The sequence below is a fragment of the Lissotriton vulgaris genome, chromosome 5, assembly GCF_964263255.1.
Source record: "Lissotriton vulgaris chromosome 5, aLisVul1.2, whole genome shotgun sequence".
Taxonomy (NCBI): Eukaryota; Metazoa; Chordata; class Amphibia; order Caudata; family Salamandridae; genus Lissotriton; species Lissotriton vulgaris.
The window spans coordinates 1716400368-1716419344 of NC_141693.1; the positions used below are offsets into that span (position 1 = coordinate 1716400368).

General features: G+C 43.8%; 1 protein-coding gene across 1 annotated transcript in view; it reads left to right on the forward strand.

Annotated features, from left to right (window-relative positions):
- Window positions 1-18977, forward strand: part of ITGA2B (integrin subunit alpha 2b) — a 320876-nt gene that overhangs the window by 252637 nt on the left and 49262 nt on the right. The window contains exons 25-27 of the mRNA XM_086923897.1: window positions 2267-2416; window positions 3492-3620; window positions 16182-16295. Of these exons, the coding sequence (XP_086780023.1) occupies window positions 2267-2416; window positions 3492-3620; window positions 16182-16295 (393 nt within the window). The remainder of the gene's footprint in view (window positions 1-2266; window positions 2417-3491; window positions 3621-16181; window positions 16296-18977) is intronic.

Here is an 18977-nt window from a genome sequence, read left to right on the forward strand (position 1 = left end):
CTGCAACTTGTAACCGCCACCAGAATTAACAAAGCCGGTTGGGGCGGTCGTTCCTTTTCCCATACCGCGGCCAGGCTTTGGAACTCCCTTCCCCTCTCCCTTCGAGAAATCAATAATCACTTGTCCTTCAGAAAGGCTTTAAAAACGCACTTGTTTGCAAAGACGTGCTGATCTACCCTGAGCCCGCCACCAGTATTCAGTCTAAAGCGCTGCGAGGCCTCCGGGTAGTTACGCGCTATATAAGTGCAATTTTCATTTCATTTCATTTCAATTCTGATGCCATTATTTAAAGACAGACACATCGCCTTTGTCCAAAAACCACAGTAGTGTTAAAAATATAAATAAAGTGGACTATCTTCTCGTGTTATTCTGGATGTGCTTAAGCAAGTCTATTATTACTTTGTAATTTTCAATCGTGCAAGCTAGTGAAATACTCATTGGTCAATCACGTAATTGTGTATGTAGTGATCAAGTCCCTCAGACTCACCACATAACTTTCCACAAATTTGGGCATGCTTTGCAAAGTTTAAAAGTACTTTGTATCTCTCACATCCACTGCTCTCCTTTAAAATGTGATGCAGCCCAAGATACCCAGTTCCACCTTCCTCCATTTTACTGATCTTCAAACCAAAATAGTCCTCCCTTTTCTTTAATCTTCTGTTGAAAAGTCCCAGATCCTCAGTTACATCACCATCATGCAGCATAGGAAATGTTTCGAATGCTCTCAACCCTTCAGCCACCAAGCATTATTGAAATGTAGCACCTTGCTACGTTTAATCAGAATACCTTTTACCCCTAGAGGTCAATAAATATCTCCTCAAACTATCAACCCATGTGCTTCATGACATGCTGGCTTCCCAAAAAAGTGGTTAAAACTGAGAGGGTGACATGCGTGCCTTAACGGAACGTCTGCTGAGATCCAACTGTTATACAATAACTCAGGTTCCACCAACACGGCACATCAGCTATGTAGTCACAACTGTCCTAATCCATCAGGCAGAGTAATTAAACCTGAAGTAGAAATAAAGTAGACTACTCTGTCCATAATACAATCAACTAATAACTTCCTCAAGCATGCTTCCAAGATGTGAGCAGTGCTTGCGAAGGTGCTCATGGCCCTGCAGTGCTGCAAGCGTATAGCATCAGGCTAAACTGATGCAAACCTTTGTTAGTTGGCAGCAGACTGTAGAGCTGATTGTGCATTAAATGCTGGTCCATGTGGCAGCTGTGAGTCATCTATTCTAACACAAAAGTGAGGCCTCCACCTGTGTAAGGTGGGCAAGTCTTATGAGGGTATTACAATATTCCACCACAGTGCTAATGGAGCTGCAATATTTGTAAAGTTACCTAGTGCAATTGCTGTCGCAAATGTTTGCCCAGAGTGATTAGGTGAGCTGGTAGCAGCGAGTGTTGAGCAAGTGCCATTGCTTGAATTAAATGAAGAAGAGAGTTCAGCCAAACAGTTTCCCATTAAGGTTTGGCATGGGAATGTGTTTCAAGTTCAGATGTGAAACATGGTCTGGGTTGATATGGTCTTAGAAAGGTCATTCAAAGATTCTCCCCCAGAAGTTGCATTGGGTCTAAGAGGTGTACATTGTATCTAATAAGGAATTAACTGCTAGGACTAAGGTATTGGAGTATCATGAAGATAAGGAAGAGTCATGTACGTATTAATCTAAGGAATTAACAGGGATGATGCTAGGAAGATGTTTCAATGATGCTTGGCTGATGCTTGAAAGAGCTTCGGACAGGTTGGAAGATAAAAAACCCATGGAGTCCAATTGTCAAATGTTGAAAGAGGGAAAAATGAGCCAGTGGATGAAGAAGTGGCCAACAGTAAGTATTGTAACTAGTCGTGCCAGTGCTTCTCATATTGGGGTGCTGCATAGTAAAGTTACAAGGTACAATGTGAGGGTTCCCAGTATTACTTTTATGGAAGAAATTGGTTGTAACTGGGCCATCACTATGTAGAAGTACTGCGTCTGTTTTGTTGAGGGAGCATATAGTATGTCAAGGTTGCTGGTGATTTGATTACATGTGTAAAGTGATAAGGTTGCAAGTGAGTTTCTCATCAGAATAGTGAGTGTTTAGTAAAAGATTGTGTGGGACAGGGGATGCTGAGTCCTCCACATTTGGACTGAGATGTTTTCAACACTAATTGTGCATTTATGCTGAGTACAGCATCCTTCCTTCTCGCGTATAGTCTTAAACACCGGAAGTCCTTCCTCCCCAATATCCTTATCTGTTTGCTTTCTTTTCTATGCAGTTGCACAACGCAGGACCAGGAGACGTTCAAGTGGATGTGGAACTGGAATTTCCTGATCGCTATCAGGACGACTTCTTTTTGTACCTTTTACAGCTGGATCACGATAGTGGGGTCACGTGTAGCAACAGCTCGAGGCTAAACCCCAGTGACGTAAGAAGGGGGTTTAAGGGCTACAATCTTTTTTGAAGGAGGGCTTCATCAATTTTGAAGAGTGTCCTCATTCAGTGACAGTCAACTTAAGCAACTGCCCAATGTATTGGCCTTTGCAATGTTTTACCTTCCAGACATGCAGTATCTCTACTGTAGCCGTACTGTGCATTGATACACCTCCTTGAAAGAGCTTCTGTTACCTCAACCTAGTACTACGTTAAAAAAACACACATGCACTCTCTCTCTCTCTTTGATGAACTTAAACTCAAACCCTCAGCTAGTATAGTTTACTTCTCGTCTGATTAAACTCTTCTGATCCAATACAAGAGAGTCCCTCACTCCTCCAACCTGTGTACAAAAACCTTGACTTTGATTTGATGAACCCCCTGATAAGCAATGCTAGGGATGCACATGGAGTTCGCCTAATATACCTCCGACCTGCCCTAAGGGTACCCTACCGCATCCCTATACCATAATCGAGGCATATCTCTACCAATGTGCCTGAGATCTAACATGATGGCCAACTTGCTGATACAGTACATCACATCGCTCTCCCAATTCACCTTAATGCTAGTTCAGTAAACCTTGCCTATTTCAGAGGCAAACTCCCTATTTTGAGATGAAATTCCTTGGGTAGATTAAGATAATTTTCCATTTTAGCATTTTCTCTCCTAAAAAGTTGTACAGTCCAATGGAAGTAAATATCTGAGGGAGAATCATACTATTTAGATATAAACATCTCTCTGTGGAGCTTTCAGATGATGCTGACCAGGTGAACCCCATGTTAATCCAATGGTTGGGCCCTTTGCCTATCACTACCAATGTATCTCAGGTTTGAGCCTATAAACCACCTGTAAATCAGAAACCACTGCTCCGCACAGATCTGCCAAGGCATCATGATCTGGATCCACTGAATCCTTTCAATTTACAAGGGTAATAAAAAGGCTCTGTAATTGCCTCTTACTCTCAATCTGGTCTGTTGCATTGTACTCTTGAATTGGTGATCAGCACATCAGAATATAGAAGACTCTTCTGGTGGAGGCTGCCATTGATAATGCTGTGTTTTTTGCTTCAGCTGGAGATTGGCCAGTCCATTACGGAGTCCCCCAACAGGAGTGACCATAAGAGGGAGAGAAGGGAGGAAAAGAAGACTGGGGAAGACACAAAGATGGAGACAGTTCTTTTGAAAGAGCCTGTGATAATAGTAAGTAAATAAGTAAATGATGTTGCGGAACCAATAGAGTAGTGACTGAAAAGACATGTAGTTGAATTTGAGGTTTAGTCATGCAAAATATCAACGTCCTTGTGGTGGTAGGCCATGCTGTGAAGTTAATGTTAGTTTCCTCTTAAGGGATGGAATTTTAAAAGGAGTGGAAGGTTGGAGTGGATGGTTCAGTGGTAACCACCAGAAGTAAATTCTTTATTGTATAGTTAATAAAAACCGTGCAGTGTTAGATGGGTGCCTGAGAGTATGAGAGAATTTGAAGACGTGAGAAGGCAAGGGACAGCAGTAAGGTGTGTACCGAGATATATAATAAAAAGACTCTTGGCAGAGCACAGCACAAAAAAGTATGAACTTGGCTAAAGTAGTCAAGAAAATTATTTAATTTACACAATGACACATGGCACTTTGTTCAGCATGCCATACCGGCGCAGGACACGAGACACTGGGAGACGGACGCAAGACTTTATGGGCGAGTAACTTTCTTTGAATATACGGCGGGAATTTTACAAATCCCACTTGGGAGTAAGACGATTCCAACTACACCGATGTGAAAACACGACGCCGGGGGATAGACGGGAGACTACATTAAAGTCTAGCCCGATTTGGCGGGTATACCCGCTTTAACAATACGATGAGTTACGTCTGCCTATGCTTTTTGGGATACACTGTTCTGAGGAAGGAAACGTGAAATAGAAATTGTAATATTTGAGCCTACTAGCTACAAACGATATCGCGCCAGGGATCTGGACGACGGGTATCCATAGAAATAGTATATTTTGAATTGTGACCATAGGACGAGTCCGTTACACGAGAATTTTCCCTCATACAGATACTGAAGCCTTGAAAAAGTCGCAAATTGCGACGAAACACGTGCCGGCTGTACCATTGCTGTAACAACCAAGCAATGGGGTGGAAATCTATATGCTGAACAAAGTGTCATGTGTCATTGTGTATATTAAATAATTTTCTTGACTACTTTAGCCAGGTTCATACTTTTTTTGCTGTGCTCTGTCAAATGTTTTTTGTATTGTTGTTTATATATAGAACATTCTGTATATGACTATTGGCACTGTGGGTGGCACTGTGCAGTGGCATAGAGCACGCTCAAAACAAATTGTATTTTTTCTGACTGATTGTGCAAACAAAACAGAGGTGCTGGCTTATATAGAGTATCCACTGCCATAAATTTTTGTAATAAAAAGACTCTGCTTGGAGGATTAATAAAATTAATTGTGTTTGAAAGTGGAGTCATTGCCACAGACATGCCTCGCTCCATTGATTCATCCCAACAAAGACCGATGTTTAAGGTAAACCTCTAAAGCGTGCATAGGTTGGCGCACAATGAATGTGCAGGCAGAGTTTATTTCAGCAGGTGAAGCCTCAGACTAACAGCGAGTGCTATGACACTACACCAATGAGAAACATTTAACTCTTGCTATTTTTAATACCGTCACCAAACCAGATGAGGGCTAAATTCTGTTAGACTGGCAGAGTATCATTTTTGTTCGTAGCATATGTGGCTGTAAATACATAAGTCATAGAAACTCCTGCCATCTAGGGTTGGGCTTGAACATATGCAAGTAATTTTTCTGAGCTGTGACTCCTCCCTTCGTTCACAATGCCCCTAACTACCGACTCAATTTTAGATTGTTCTCTTCCGCCTTTGGGTTTGGACGTACAATGAGAGGGCTCTTAGTTTGTGTTCTTTACATGCTTTGGAAGGCCACCAGTTGATGTTCTGCTCATTGGGCACCAGGGTCCTCCTCTCGCCCTTCAGGGACTGCATTCCATCCCTCATCCATCAGCATCAGAGAATAACCTCACTGATGTCTGACTCTGTACACTCCTTGCTCCCTGATTCTCGCCTCCTCCTCAATCCCTTCCCCGCCTCTCATTCTTCCTATCCCCTTTTCTACACTTGTTTCTCCCTCTGAACTTCGACACTCCCTCCCCCTAATGATCTCCATCCCCCCTACTCCCCCAGCACATTCAATTACCCTATTTTATGTAACTCATGTTTTAATGCACATTGTTTTACTTTGTCGTAATTGTTTACCTATCATGTAAAGCGCTCTGATACCCCCGGGTCCAGTAGAGCTATATAAAACCTTGGAAATAAATAAATAAGGGTATGATGGGCTTCCATCCAAAATTGCCCCTAGTGCAACTTGAAGAATTCCTGTTTAAATCGCCACAACTGTTGCAACTTGTCTATCTTCCCGAACACTACAATGCTTCTTGTAAGTCTTGCTTCACCTTTGGCTCAAAGAAGACATAAGGTACATTGGGCATATAACAACATGCATCCTCTGAAACTCCACCTATTTTTGGAGATAAAGATCTATTTGACAATGAGGAAGGCAAAAGATGCATGTCCATCTGGAATCTGGAATCCCGGCATCCCAGCAAATGCCCAGTTCAGAAACAATACCCTCTAGTACATCAAAGCATGAGGAAGAGGACCTTAAGACAATCCTGAAGACCACCGGCTCGCAACATATCATACTTGTCTCTCAAACCCATGTGACAAACATGGTTGCATAGAAAGCGCCATGCTGACGTAGAGCATCACTCCCACAGGTGTCTGGCATTGTGCCCCTTGCACAGACATTTGAGACTGCCACCTCCAAAGTCCTCACTGAATTTGGTCTGCAGTCAGCAACAAGACTAGGCTTTAGAGTCGACTACGGCTTCACCGATGGGTGTTGATACTCAATGGATGCCCCAACCTGATCCAAGGACATCAAGCATCCTGACTCTCATCTAAAGCCTCTACTAAATGTCCCACTCAAGACGGTGCCAGAAGATCTTATTACCACCAAAGATCCTATCAACATTGAAATTGTAGTCGACAGCCAGATTTGAGGAGTCAAAAGCATTGATTCTGGAGTGACTCTAGCAAGAGCTTGACCCCAGGCTGAAGCATCTCTTCATTCACCCCGTCACCAGGAACATCTCAGCAAACTACCTCTGCCAAAGCCATTGGAGACATTTGCTTGCAAAAGAAGGCTTGCCTTCAAAGAAGAACCTTCCTCAGAAGCTATAAGCCCTCTCCCATATGTTATGCCTTCGTCTCCTCTTCTCTCAACTGTGCCACCAACTTCACCACCTGTATCACCACGCTCACATACACCGCATCCTCTGTCTCTGGAAGAGTCACCTGAATGGTCCATACGCACCATTTTGGATCCAGGCTGTCCTTATGATCAGAACAACCGATATGGCCAGCCCTAAGCCCCAGGACCCACAGATTATAACGTCGACCCTCCTGGGTAATCTGACTTGAACCACTACCTGGTAAGGGCATCCCTGCTGGATGATAACACAGCCTACCATGAAGTCATTCGAAGGGCTGCTGCACACCATAAAATCGACATGCACATTTTTCAAGGGGATGAAAACTTTCCAGTGGATACTCTTTCCATGTCTGAACGGTCAGTCCAGTTCTCACCCATGCTTAAAGGCATGCTCCCACCTGCCCCAGACACTTTAAAAGAGGCAGTAAACAAGTAGGAACACATAGTGTTGAGAAAAAATGTAAGCCCTCACCTAGCGACCCTATCTACATCAAGGACCAGGTCCACACTGATTCCCTGGTCGCCCACACCGCCTGCAAGAGAGCCTCCACCAAAGTCACAGGTGAAGACTTGCTTCCTGATAAGAATAGCAAAAAGACAATGCTGTGGGCAAGAGGGAAGCCGTAGAGGCAGCACACACTGGTGCATTTCCAATTCTACTGGCCTTCTTTCCAGGTTCATCAGGCCCCGTTAGAAGTAGAGGCAGGAACTCATAAAAAATGCCCAAAGGAGTACAGAAAGGTGATGGAAGGAGTTAGTGTTGGAGGCCACGTCCATCGCGAGTACTACCATTAGTTGCACACTCGATGCTGGGGACATAGCATCCAGGGACATTAACAACTGTGCCTTCCTCAGACAACACACCTGCCTTTGCATCTCTTGGCTCACACTCGAAGTCCTGCAGCATCTTCTCAATCTCCCATTCAACGAGGAGCATCTCTCTGGAAACAGAGTTGATAAGATGCTAGAAAAAATTAAAAAAGGACACAGAGATTGGCAAGTCTATGGGTGCCCTGCCAACTCCTGCACTGACAGCAACATCCCAGGAGATGAAACAATGTCACTTCGCCAGAAAAGCCGCAGACTTGTCAGAGGCAGCAGCACATCTTCCATCAGCAGGCCTGCAAGGGATACTCCAGGGGTGTGTACAGGGCTAACAACCCTGTATCTGCCAAGCCAGTCTCACTTAGGGTATGTTTAATATGCTACAGCCATTCGGTTTTTGATGAATCTTTGTTTCCCTGGAAATGAAGAAGTGCTTTCAGATAGACTTGAGGTTCAGGATTTGTCCAAATTATAGCACAGGAGAGCCTGAGTTTAAATGGATAATCTGATCAGTGCTGGTTACGCCCAAGTCTAATCTTAAGACTTCCATTCGATTGGCAGCACACATCGTAGGAAGCAGTTCTCAGATTTCTGTAGCTCAGTTGCTCATCTACAGCCCCACAGTCTGGATGCAGCTACTGCTTTCATGATGTATACTTGCAGAATGAGTTGTATTGACTCACTACCAACATTGATCTAAAGGCGCAGAAGAACACTTGTGCTCTGGCTACTTTTTGTCGCCTTTTTCTTCAATTATTTCACCCAAGATAATTTATGGTCGAAACTAATGCCCATATCATCAAAGGTTTAAACACGTTCCAAGGCACTTCCTCTGATGTGGAATGTTCTCTTCAGGGAACAGGATCATTAATGTTCTTTTGTTCACATTGATGGTAAGTTTTTTGATGTCACAAAAAAAGTTCAAAACCATTCTGTAAACGATGCATAGCTAGCTTGGTTTGTACCAACAGTACTGTATCATTTGCGAAGAAGAGGAGGGATCTTTCTCACCTCCATTTGTACCTGTGTTTTACATTTACATTTTTATTTTACATTTATAAAGCGCACAGCTACCCAACAGGGTCACTCCCGGCACTGGACGTGTGGAGGCTGCAACATCTGAACAGAAATAAAGAAAGGGCTACTGAGGAAAAAACAAAGAGGTCAAACAGAGTCACTAAACAAAAGCGTCTTTAAATTCTTACCGAAGGCCATCAAAGACTGACAGTTTCTGAGGTCAAGCGGAAGGGAATTCCAGAGCTGGGGGCCAAGAAAAAAGAAGGAGTGACCCCTCATACGGGCCAGCTGAAACCTGGGAACTGAAAACAATGAAAGACTGGACGAGCACAGTTGTCGTACCGGAACATAGAGTGTAAGTAGGTTTTGAATGTAAGAAGGAGCAAGGCCCCATTTGATCCATTTGATGCAAAACATGTAGCAGAGGGACTTAAATTCGATACGCTTACTGACTCTAAGCCAGTGAAATTGATAGAGTTGAGGAGAAGCGAAGGCGAATCTCGGCAGACAAAAAAGAAGACGGGCAGCATTATTCTGGATGACCTGTAGCCAATGGAAAGAGGCTTTATCAACACCCAGAGAAAGGACGTTACCATAGTCCAGCATGGATGTCACCAGGGCCTGCAAAACAGTTCTCTGAGATGGGATTAACCAAAGGATTTTTTTGATTAATCTGAGAACAGCAAAGCAAGATGAAGCAACCCTGAAGACCTGGGGTTTAAAAGAGAGCTTTTGATCAATAATAAAACCCAAATCCTTGACTTTAGACACAGGAACAGGTACAGGGCCCACGTCGTCAGCCACTTTTGGATACCCCACAGCTCAGGTTTATTACCCAAAATCAGCACCTTAGTTTTAGAACCATTAAGCTTCAGAGCATTATTGGTCAACCAGGCAGATTCATTCCTCAAGTCACACTGCAATAAGGAAGGATCTTGATGCCGAGCAGCAGAAAGGGAGAAGACGATCTGAGAATCATCAGCATAGGAGAAGATAGTCAGACTCGACTTTTCCGCAATGTCAGCCAAGGAGCGAACATATAAGTTAAAAAGTAAAGGGCTCAAAATAGAGCCTTGAGGGACTACAGATGTTAGCTGTAACGTGTGCGATCTCAAATTGTTAGAAAACAACTAAAATGTATAGTCAGAAAGAAAAGACCTCAACCATTTCAGAGCAAAGCCCATAATACCACAGGTGTCAAGGCGTTCTAACAGAATGGAATGAGACACCATGTGAAACGCAGCACTCAAATCCAACAGGATGAGCGCAGAGGTTCCCCCTAAGTCAAGTTGAAGTCTAAGATGCTCAGTAACTCCAAGGAGAGTAGATTCAGTGCTGTGACTGTGTCTAAATCCAGACTGAGATGGATGAAGCAAATTAGAGGTTCTTACAAAAGAAGAGAGTAATGTATTAATATGCTGTTCAAGAATTTTAGAGAACACAGAAAGAAGAGAAATAGGAAGATAGTTGGACTAACAAAGCGGGTCAAGACCTTTCTTTTTAGGTCTCGGCCTATGTAGCGCGCATGCGCTGCGTAGGAAAGGGACCTTATGTCATGGGCACAGCTTTCCTTGCAAAAACGTGCACGTGTTGCATTGTTTCCAATGGCAACGCGTGCAAGTCTGGTTATTCACTCGCGGGAGCGAGCAGCTGGCGCCAAATGTTATCAATTAACGGGGCGCTAGCCCCTTGCTCCCGCGAGGGAATCGCGCTGGCCCCCTCCTCTCTCCCCTCCCCCTGCTGCCCTCGAAGGCGGTGTACGCTTGTTTTTTTGTGTTTTCAGCGTGAAACTGCATTCAGAAATGATCGTGCAGTGCCACCTCACATTGAAGAAGTGAAAGTCTAGTAAGGTATTGGTTCACTTGGCATTTAATGCACCCCTCTTCCACCTGGACTTGGGTAGATTGTCTGCTTTCCTGGCACCCCCTCCTGGTGAAGTCACTGCAGGGAGCCTTGGCTGCTGTACTCTGCTCGCCGGTGGGTTGGTACAGGCCCTCGTTCTTTTATTTATGTAGTGCTTACTACACCAGGTTATTGCTGAAGTGCTTTAACGCCAGTTACCCCAGTGGTGAGCTAACATTAGGGCCGGGTATGTCTGATTGGCGGGTCTTCAGATGGGCTGGAGATTAGGTAGTGTCCGATTACCGAACTAGAATTATCAGGCCGTGGTCTAAGACCAGATGGGAGGTATGCAAGGATGGCAGGAAACCAGGGGGGTAACGGAAGGGAAATCGGGTCACCCATACCTATCTGTTATTATGCAAAGGATTCAGTATGCTGGAAAGGCTCGAGGGTTCTGTGGATGTGATGCATTGATGGGGGTCTTCAACTATGCCTCTGCCCACGAGCAGGGACGGAAGGCGTTCCTGGCCATACTGCCGCATATCTCAAGTCCTCAAGGTCCTGGTAGAAGTCAAGTCTGCACGGGGCAAGCAGACACCCAATACTGCAGAATCCTCAGGGGTACTAACTCTTCTGGGCCTCAAATGTCTACTTCCGGGTCCAGTTGTGTTGGGTGCAAATTTTAATATCAGGCCCTGGTCTCTGGTGCTGCACTGGGTGTTTGTCAGCGATGCAAAGGGGCTACCAACTTAAGCCCCTTGCAGCTTAAATAGTATTAACTATTTAAAAATAGGGGTCCCCAGCACTATTCACACTGTATTAAACTGGCACTGTCATAAGTACTGATAACTTGATATAAATAAGAGAAAAGGTCATGTCATTGCTTGAGGCCAACTCCTGTTTCCACATTTAAGAGAGGCCCCGTGAGCCTCAGGTACCCAAAAACTCGTTCGAGTTCTTGGTTCTCAAGGCAGACTTAACCAATTCCTACACTTTTTAGCACCTGGATCCTTTTATATTTGCATAGAAGATTATACAATTTCCTTAGGTCTCAACGTTTCTTCTTTCATTAGATTTAAATGCCTTTTTCGGGGCTTCCCTCAATGCCATTTTCTCATTTAGGCCTTTATTGTCATACCATTCCCTATTATTCACATAAGTTTTTGTATGTTTTCCAAGAGCAGGATACATGTGACTTGATTGGGGTAGCAAACTTAACAAGTCCTCAAAAGTGTGAAGAATGTATTTCTGTTTCCATGAATGCATTTCCCCCTATGTCAATGATCTAGTACTTATAAAGGTCAGCAATCCCTGCTCTCTCCACTGGTGGAACAGCAAAAACTTGTTGCAGGACAAGCCTTCATCAGACCCTATTCAGCATGTGACATTTAACACGGATGCATCCGTCACAGGCTGGGAGGCACACATCAACGCCATGACCATACTTTGGGTGTGGGCCCCTCAACAAACGGGCCAACACATCAATTACCTGGACCTACTGGCCTTCGCCAGCCTTCAAAGCCTTCTTCCAGGTCATTCGGGAGAAGGTAGTCCTCATCAAGGTGGCCTACATGACTGCCATGTACTATCTGCTGTAACAGGATGTAATGCATTCTCCCCAGCTATCTGTACGAGAGCAGGTTATCTTGCATCGGGCGATCCACCACAACAAACAACTCTTAGTAGAATATCTTCCAGGGACAGAAAACAACTTTGCAGACCTGCTCAGCAGAACAGTTCAACAAGTTCACTTGTAGAAATTCCACCTTCAAGTCCTCTACAGGTACTTTATATGTTGGGTCATCCCACAAATAGACCTGTTTGCCAACCCCGAAAATGCAAAATACCAAATCTTTGCCTCCAGGTACCCACTCTCACGCCCATGGGCAATAAACTATGGATGAACTGGTCAGGGATCTTTGCCTCCATTTTTCCTCCCGTCCCATTCCTCCTGTACATGGTGAGCAAAAAGAGACAAGCATCCGTGATGCCCATCCTGGTGGTTTCCACTTGGGCCAGGCAGTTCTGGTACTCTATGCTTCTGGGAATATCCATCAGCCATCAGGAGCAGCCCAGATCAGACAGCACAATCTAGTGATCTGAGGCATCTAAATCTTCCCCAGGGATACCAGACTATTCTGCTGAAAGCTCGTAGGCCCACTACACGGGCCATTTACTCACCTACACATCATTACACATAGCTGTCATAGCTACTTACATGTAAAACACAGAACATTCATCCCTCTTTAAGATTTAGAGTTGAGACTTTCATGGAGGGACTTAAGAGAGTCATACCTCCCAGAATACCTCCTGCCCCTATGTGCAGTCTTAGTGTTGTTCATGGGGCCACCATTTGAGTCTTTACAATCATGCCCCCTACAGCTCCTTTAGTGAAAGGAGCCTTCCTAGTGACCATAACATCCCTCAGACACATTAGCGAGCTGCAAGAACTTACCTTGAAAGAACCCCCAGTTGTACATAGGTAGTGCTGCTCTCAAGATCAATTCTAAGTTTCTCCCCAAAGTGATTTCATCTTTTCACCTCACTCAGACTATAGAGGTCCCAGTCTTCTTTACGCAGCCAGATTCAATAGCGGAAAGAGCCCTGTACATGTAATATGCTAAAAAAGCTCTAATATATCACATCGACAGGCCCAAGCCCTTACACAAGGCTGATCAGCTATTCGTAACCTTTGTGAAACCGTACAAGGGTAATTCCAATCTCCAAAGCAGGTAAAACAAGAGAGATAACTATGTGCATCCAATCCTGCTTCCACAAAGCTAAGAGATCCTACCTGTTCCACCCAGGTGCGCTCCACCCATAAGAAACCATTGCTTTCTCAGGGAACTTCCTCCCAGCTGCCATCTGCAAAGTGCTACCAGTTTAACACATGAAAACAAAACAAGAGGTTGAGAAGTTGAGATAAGCTTGCTCCTCTTCCTTTTGTAAACATAACATTCAAATGAAAACGAGCTTGCTTCCACTCATATATAGCATCAAGAATGCCTTTCACTCCTGTCTCAAGAGAACAAAAAAAAGCACTGAATCTACTCTCCTTTTGTTCTCTTGAGACAGGAGTGAAACACACCTCGTTTTCATTTGATTGTTATGTTTACAACAGGTTAACACTTCACTCTTTCACAAAGTACTGCTGCTAGAAATTCTTAGCCCTCCAGCAAGCTATGGTTGGTCCGACGAGTTTTATTGCTTGCGTTCCATCCATCTGCATCATCTACTCACTAGCCACAGCTTATGGAGGGCCCTGCTTCACAGTCGATGGAGAGCATGTGTATCTACGGCCACACGTTATGATCTGAAATTCTTACTTACCCTGTAAGCACCTGTTCGCAGTGTGTTGTGCTGTAGATTCACATTCACTCGCCCTCCTCCCGAACGCTTGTGATGATTGCAGATCTCTTACTATATTTCCCAGTTCACAGTGCACTATATGCAGGGTGCACCAAGCAATGCTCACTCGAAACTCCATATACTCTCACAGCCGTTGTGAAAACAATCTAAGATGGAGTCAGTGCCCATGCTTTTTTTGAATGGGGTGAGGAGTGACATCACATCTTGTGACTCAGGGGATTTCTTTGAAAAAAATAACTTGCAAAAATCCGAGCCCAATAGCAGGAGCATGCAGAGCATGTGAATCTACAACACCACACACTGCGACCAGGTACTTACGAAGCTAATAACATTTTCCTTCCCCTGATGGCATGGAGTGCGGGTTGACCAGCATTTCAAACCTAAATTCAGGTTCCTGAACATTGGCTATTCTATGGCCATGGTTCAACCATTTTGGAGAACGTTAATCTTCTGAGGATTGTATTGAAACATTGATTACGTTAGAGTAATCAAGCCTGGAAGATTACCACACACGAAGGACTGTGAAACTAGCTTTTTGGTACTTAGACTATTAACAACCATTGCTGGTGTATATGGGATAGTGGAGTGTAAGATCCCCATGGTCACTCTATAAGAAGCAGCAAATAGCACGTAAAGGTGCATATGCTAAATGCTGGAACAAAATAAAGAATGCTGAACCAGACTCCTTGAACGCCCACCTTTGGAAAGAGCAGGAGACAAACAAGGGATCCCCCGCAACAGTGTACCTTCAAGCAGCTAAAAAATCCCTTGCACTGGAAGACCTGTGGCACTCGAGCTGTTCACACAAGTGCTTCAAGCGCCTTGTCAACAAGTCAGTAAAAATTCTTTCCATGGAAGAAGACAAAGCCGCCCTAACCAGGAGATCACATGGGTGGTTTGTGATCCAAGGTTGCACTAGCGCCCTACCTCAGCCATACCTCAACACCAGCTTCTCAAGGAAGGTGAAGGAAGATTTCCTGCGGCTGAGGATGGGGGTAATTACGTCAAAAGTGCATCTTCCCCCATGGAAACGCTTGGAACTGAATTCCAATTGCAGGCTTTGCGAATATCCGAAGGAGGACGTTCTGCACTTGTTATGTAGCTGCAAAGCTCTAGACAGTCAGTGCTCGAAGCGGCAAATTAACACAGCTCTGGAATCAAAAAGGTGTGCGAACTCGCAGGCAAGCCTTGCTGATCAGCTTCAAGGGAGAAGATACTCAATTAGCCTGCAGCCTAGTGCGCTTCATGAAAACTGTTAACACAATCCAAAACCCAGAGGCCAGCGATTGAACTTGACTCAATAAGACTCGCTTCTGCATCTCAAGAAACTCTCTTTTGATTAACAAAGACTCAGTAAATCTCAAAATGCTTTTCTCTTTTACAAACACAATGTATTGCATCAGTTTGCACGGATCTTTCGTCCATATCTTTTACCCTCTTTTACTGTTTTAACTTTTTTTGTAAAACCTTTGATTATGTATCTACTCCAATGTTTTTTTTTAAAAGAGTCATTGCAAAGATTTTTATTAATCACGCAATAAAGTTTATTATTATTATTACTATGGTCACTCTATACAGTAGGGTCAGAAACTGAGCTGTTAAGCTGTGGTGCTAGAGTTTCCTTGAGGATATTCATGACACGGACATTCTCCCATGAGGTGACCTAAGAACCCAATCCATAGTTTATTAACTTTCAAGCATATATTAGCCTTGACCCAGGCTGTAAAAACGATTGTATAATTGATGGAACAGGCTGGCGATGAAAGAACTTTGTGAGAACCCACTTAGGCCTTCATCATGTGTCAGGCAGGGTGGAATTGGCATTTGGAATTCTGCCATGTCTGATTGCAAGTGTGTTGATTTTTCTGCATCTGAATTCAGCATGGTAAAGTTGCATGAGGCCTTGGATGCTGTAGCAGCAAATATGTATTCCTTCTTTTTTTACTGATAGAGTAGAATTATGTGCTGCTCCACTATTCAATGCTCCCCCATTAGAAAATGCATTCGCCTTCCATCCTCTACTCACCCACCCCACCCAGAGGTTGCGCTCACCTGCTCTAAGCAGGGGGTGAACGTGGGTGTTAATACTCTTAGTATTAGGAATTGCATGTGGTTTTATTAACTGAAAACAATCTGCCCCACACAGTAATTCCCCATTCCATGAGTTTCACTTGTAATTGCACAGTACTGGGGTGGATCTTACTCTCCACTCCCTCCTCACCCCGTGTAATTCGGAATGAGGTCTTTATTGTTGAACAGTAGAAACTCCGAACTCAGAATCATTTACTGAAAAGTCCTTCCAATCAAAGCAAAGGGAGTTTCTAAAAAACATAAGGAAGAAGAAGATGTGATTTCTGAAGAATGCAGAGTGGCTGCTAACCATAGCCTTTCACATGGTGTCTCATTTCAGAATTGCAGCAATGCGGAATGTACTAACATCACCTGCTCCCTGGAGAGGCTGGAGAAGGGCCAGCGAGTTTCTATGAAGATCCGTTCAATACTGTGGGTAGACAGCTTCATGAAGGTACGAGGAATATGGATAGTCCCTTCCAATCCACATGTGTAGAGTAAACAGGAGTTCAGGTGTACAATGATGAAAATAAGCAGAAAGGAGCATCATCAAGGAACTAGCCATAGGGAGGAACATTGTCAAGGACATGACTGTAGGAGTGAGGATGATATGGAAAGAAACTGCTACTAGTAGCATTGTATGGACTAACCTAGATTGGAGCATCATGTGGGCATTTGCTTTAAAGAAGACCATTATATAGGAATTAAGTATTGATATGAATGTAGAACACAACTAACCCCTTATGTGGAGCAGTATCAACCCATAGATAGGAGAAACATATGAAAAGTAACCAAAGAGATGAGGTATGTATATACTGTATAGGACTTAAACATAGGGAGGCACAGTTTGTAAGAAGTAGTCGTACAAAGGAACAACACACAGTATTTAAACCTAGCGAGGGTCAGCATATAGGATCTGACCGTAGAACTGAAAAACTAAATAGAAACTGACGATAGAGAGATGCAACTAACTGTATATAGTACTTAGTAGCATCATCTGTGCCACTATAAAATGGAGCAATTCATTAAAAATACGAACTATAAATGGGAGCCTCCTGTTGTATCTCACAGTTGAGCAGAGCAGCATATAGAAACGAACTGTTAAGTAGATGCACATAGTATATGGAAACCACATTTGGAAAGAAACAGCAAACAAAAGGTAGCCATAGAGGACCATGAGGCGTAACCATAGAGGATCACAAGCGGTAACCATAGAGGATCATGAGAGGTGACCATAGAGGATCACAAGAGGTAACCATAGAGGAGCACAAGATGAGATGTAACCATAGAGGATCACGAGAGGTGGTCATAGGGGATCACAAGAGGAAACCATAGAGGATAATGAGAGGTAACCATAGAGGATCACAAGAGGTAACCATAGAGGAGCACAAGATGAGATGTAACCATAGAGGATCACGAGAGGTGGCCATAGGGGATCACAAGAGGAAACCATAGAGGATAATGAGAGGTAACCATAGAGGATCACAAGAGGTAACCATAGAGGAGCACAAGATAAGATGTAACCATAGAGGATCATGAAGGTAACCATAAAGGGATCCGTAGAGGATCACGATAGGTAACTATCACAATAGGTAACTATAGAGGATCAGGAGAGGTAGCCGTAGAGGATCAGCAGATGGAAATGGACCATAATGAGGGGGAGTACATGGTAACGAACCTTATGAGGAATAACCACAGCCTACAGGAACTAACTGTGTACTTGAGCAGCATTTTGAGACTAATCATGTAGAGGTTCAGCATTTTAGGACTGGCTATAGAGAGGGGCATGGACAAATTAGTATCTGAGTGAGAACATATGAGATTGAAACATAGATAAGTACAGCACATAAAAGCTAACCATAGAGAGGAAGTGCATAATGGAACATAACTGCAGAGATAAGAAGCAAATGGGAAGCAACCATAGAGGAAAACAGAACATTAGAACTGACTGCAAAGCAGTAAATCAGAAGTAACCACAGATTGGAGCAGCACGTAGGTGGAGGAGCTTAACTACACATAAGAGGGGCATGTGCGAGCTAACCATAGAGACAGATACTTGTACGGGCAGTGAACTTAGTTTAAATGCAGTCATTTCTTTTTAATAGGTCTCGCCTACGCAGAGGGCATGCGCTGCATAGGAGACCTTTAGCCTTCGTTCACCGGTTTTTCTAAGCACATACTCGTGCTTGTGGCAGCATACACCTTGTGGGAGCACGCAGGGGCGCGCCACAAGCACAATTCTGTGCTTAGAAAAACAGCAGGCTGCGCACGCATGCCAGCAGCACTCCCGGGCTTTTTTTCTTGTTTTGTATGTGGGTGTCAATGGTGGTGCAAGCTGTCGAATGCAACGCAATTATCAGCTTAATTACGGACTGATAAGCCAGATTTGATTTCTTTTAAATTCTTCGTATTTCCGCAAATCAGAGCACCTTTGCACGCTTTTTTTTGTCGCTAGGTTGTAACTTATTCTTCCTTCGTTAAGAAGCTGTTTTGTATGGTTACATCGTTATTATCATATCTTATGAGAACGTATTTCCTAGTCTCCACATCGTAGCTTGCAGCTGCCTCTGTTTTGACTAATTTTGTCTTACCCGAACAATCCTGAAGTACACCTGATATTCTTTAAATGTATTTGCTTTGTAACATTCCAAAGTTATTTTGTTGCCAACTTCCGATCCTTAGTTTTGAAATAAATCACTTACAGGTGCCGTTATTAAACGGCAGGTGTCTCCAGACACGAGCAGGGGGATCCTGTTCTTCTAAGGCTGGAGATGAAGCAGGGACGGGGATCAGTGGTTGAGATTTAACAGAATACTCTATTGTATCCAAATCTTGACCCCACGCACACAGCTACAAACGCACCATTGCCAGACCGTAACTACACACGCAATGTCCTCAGATGTGTTATGTGCATCACAGGGAACAGCATACCTCAGTTGTAGGCTTTTGTTTAACAAACTGATGCATCCTGGGAGTTGTATTCCTCATTCACCCTTAATAAACTATGGATTAAATGCAACTGAAAACAATTTGTAAAATAAAAGGTCAGTCCGGGTACTTGTTTATGCCCTGTGACAGGGGGCCTCTGGATAACCTGCATACAACCACTTATAGGTACAGAAACAATAAAGTGTAC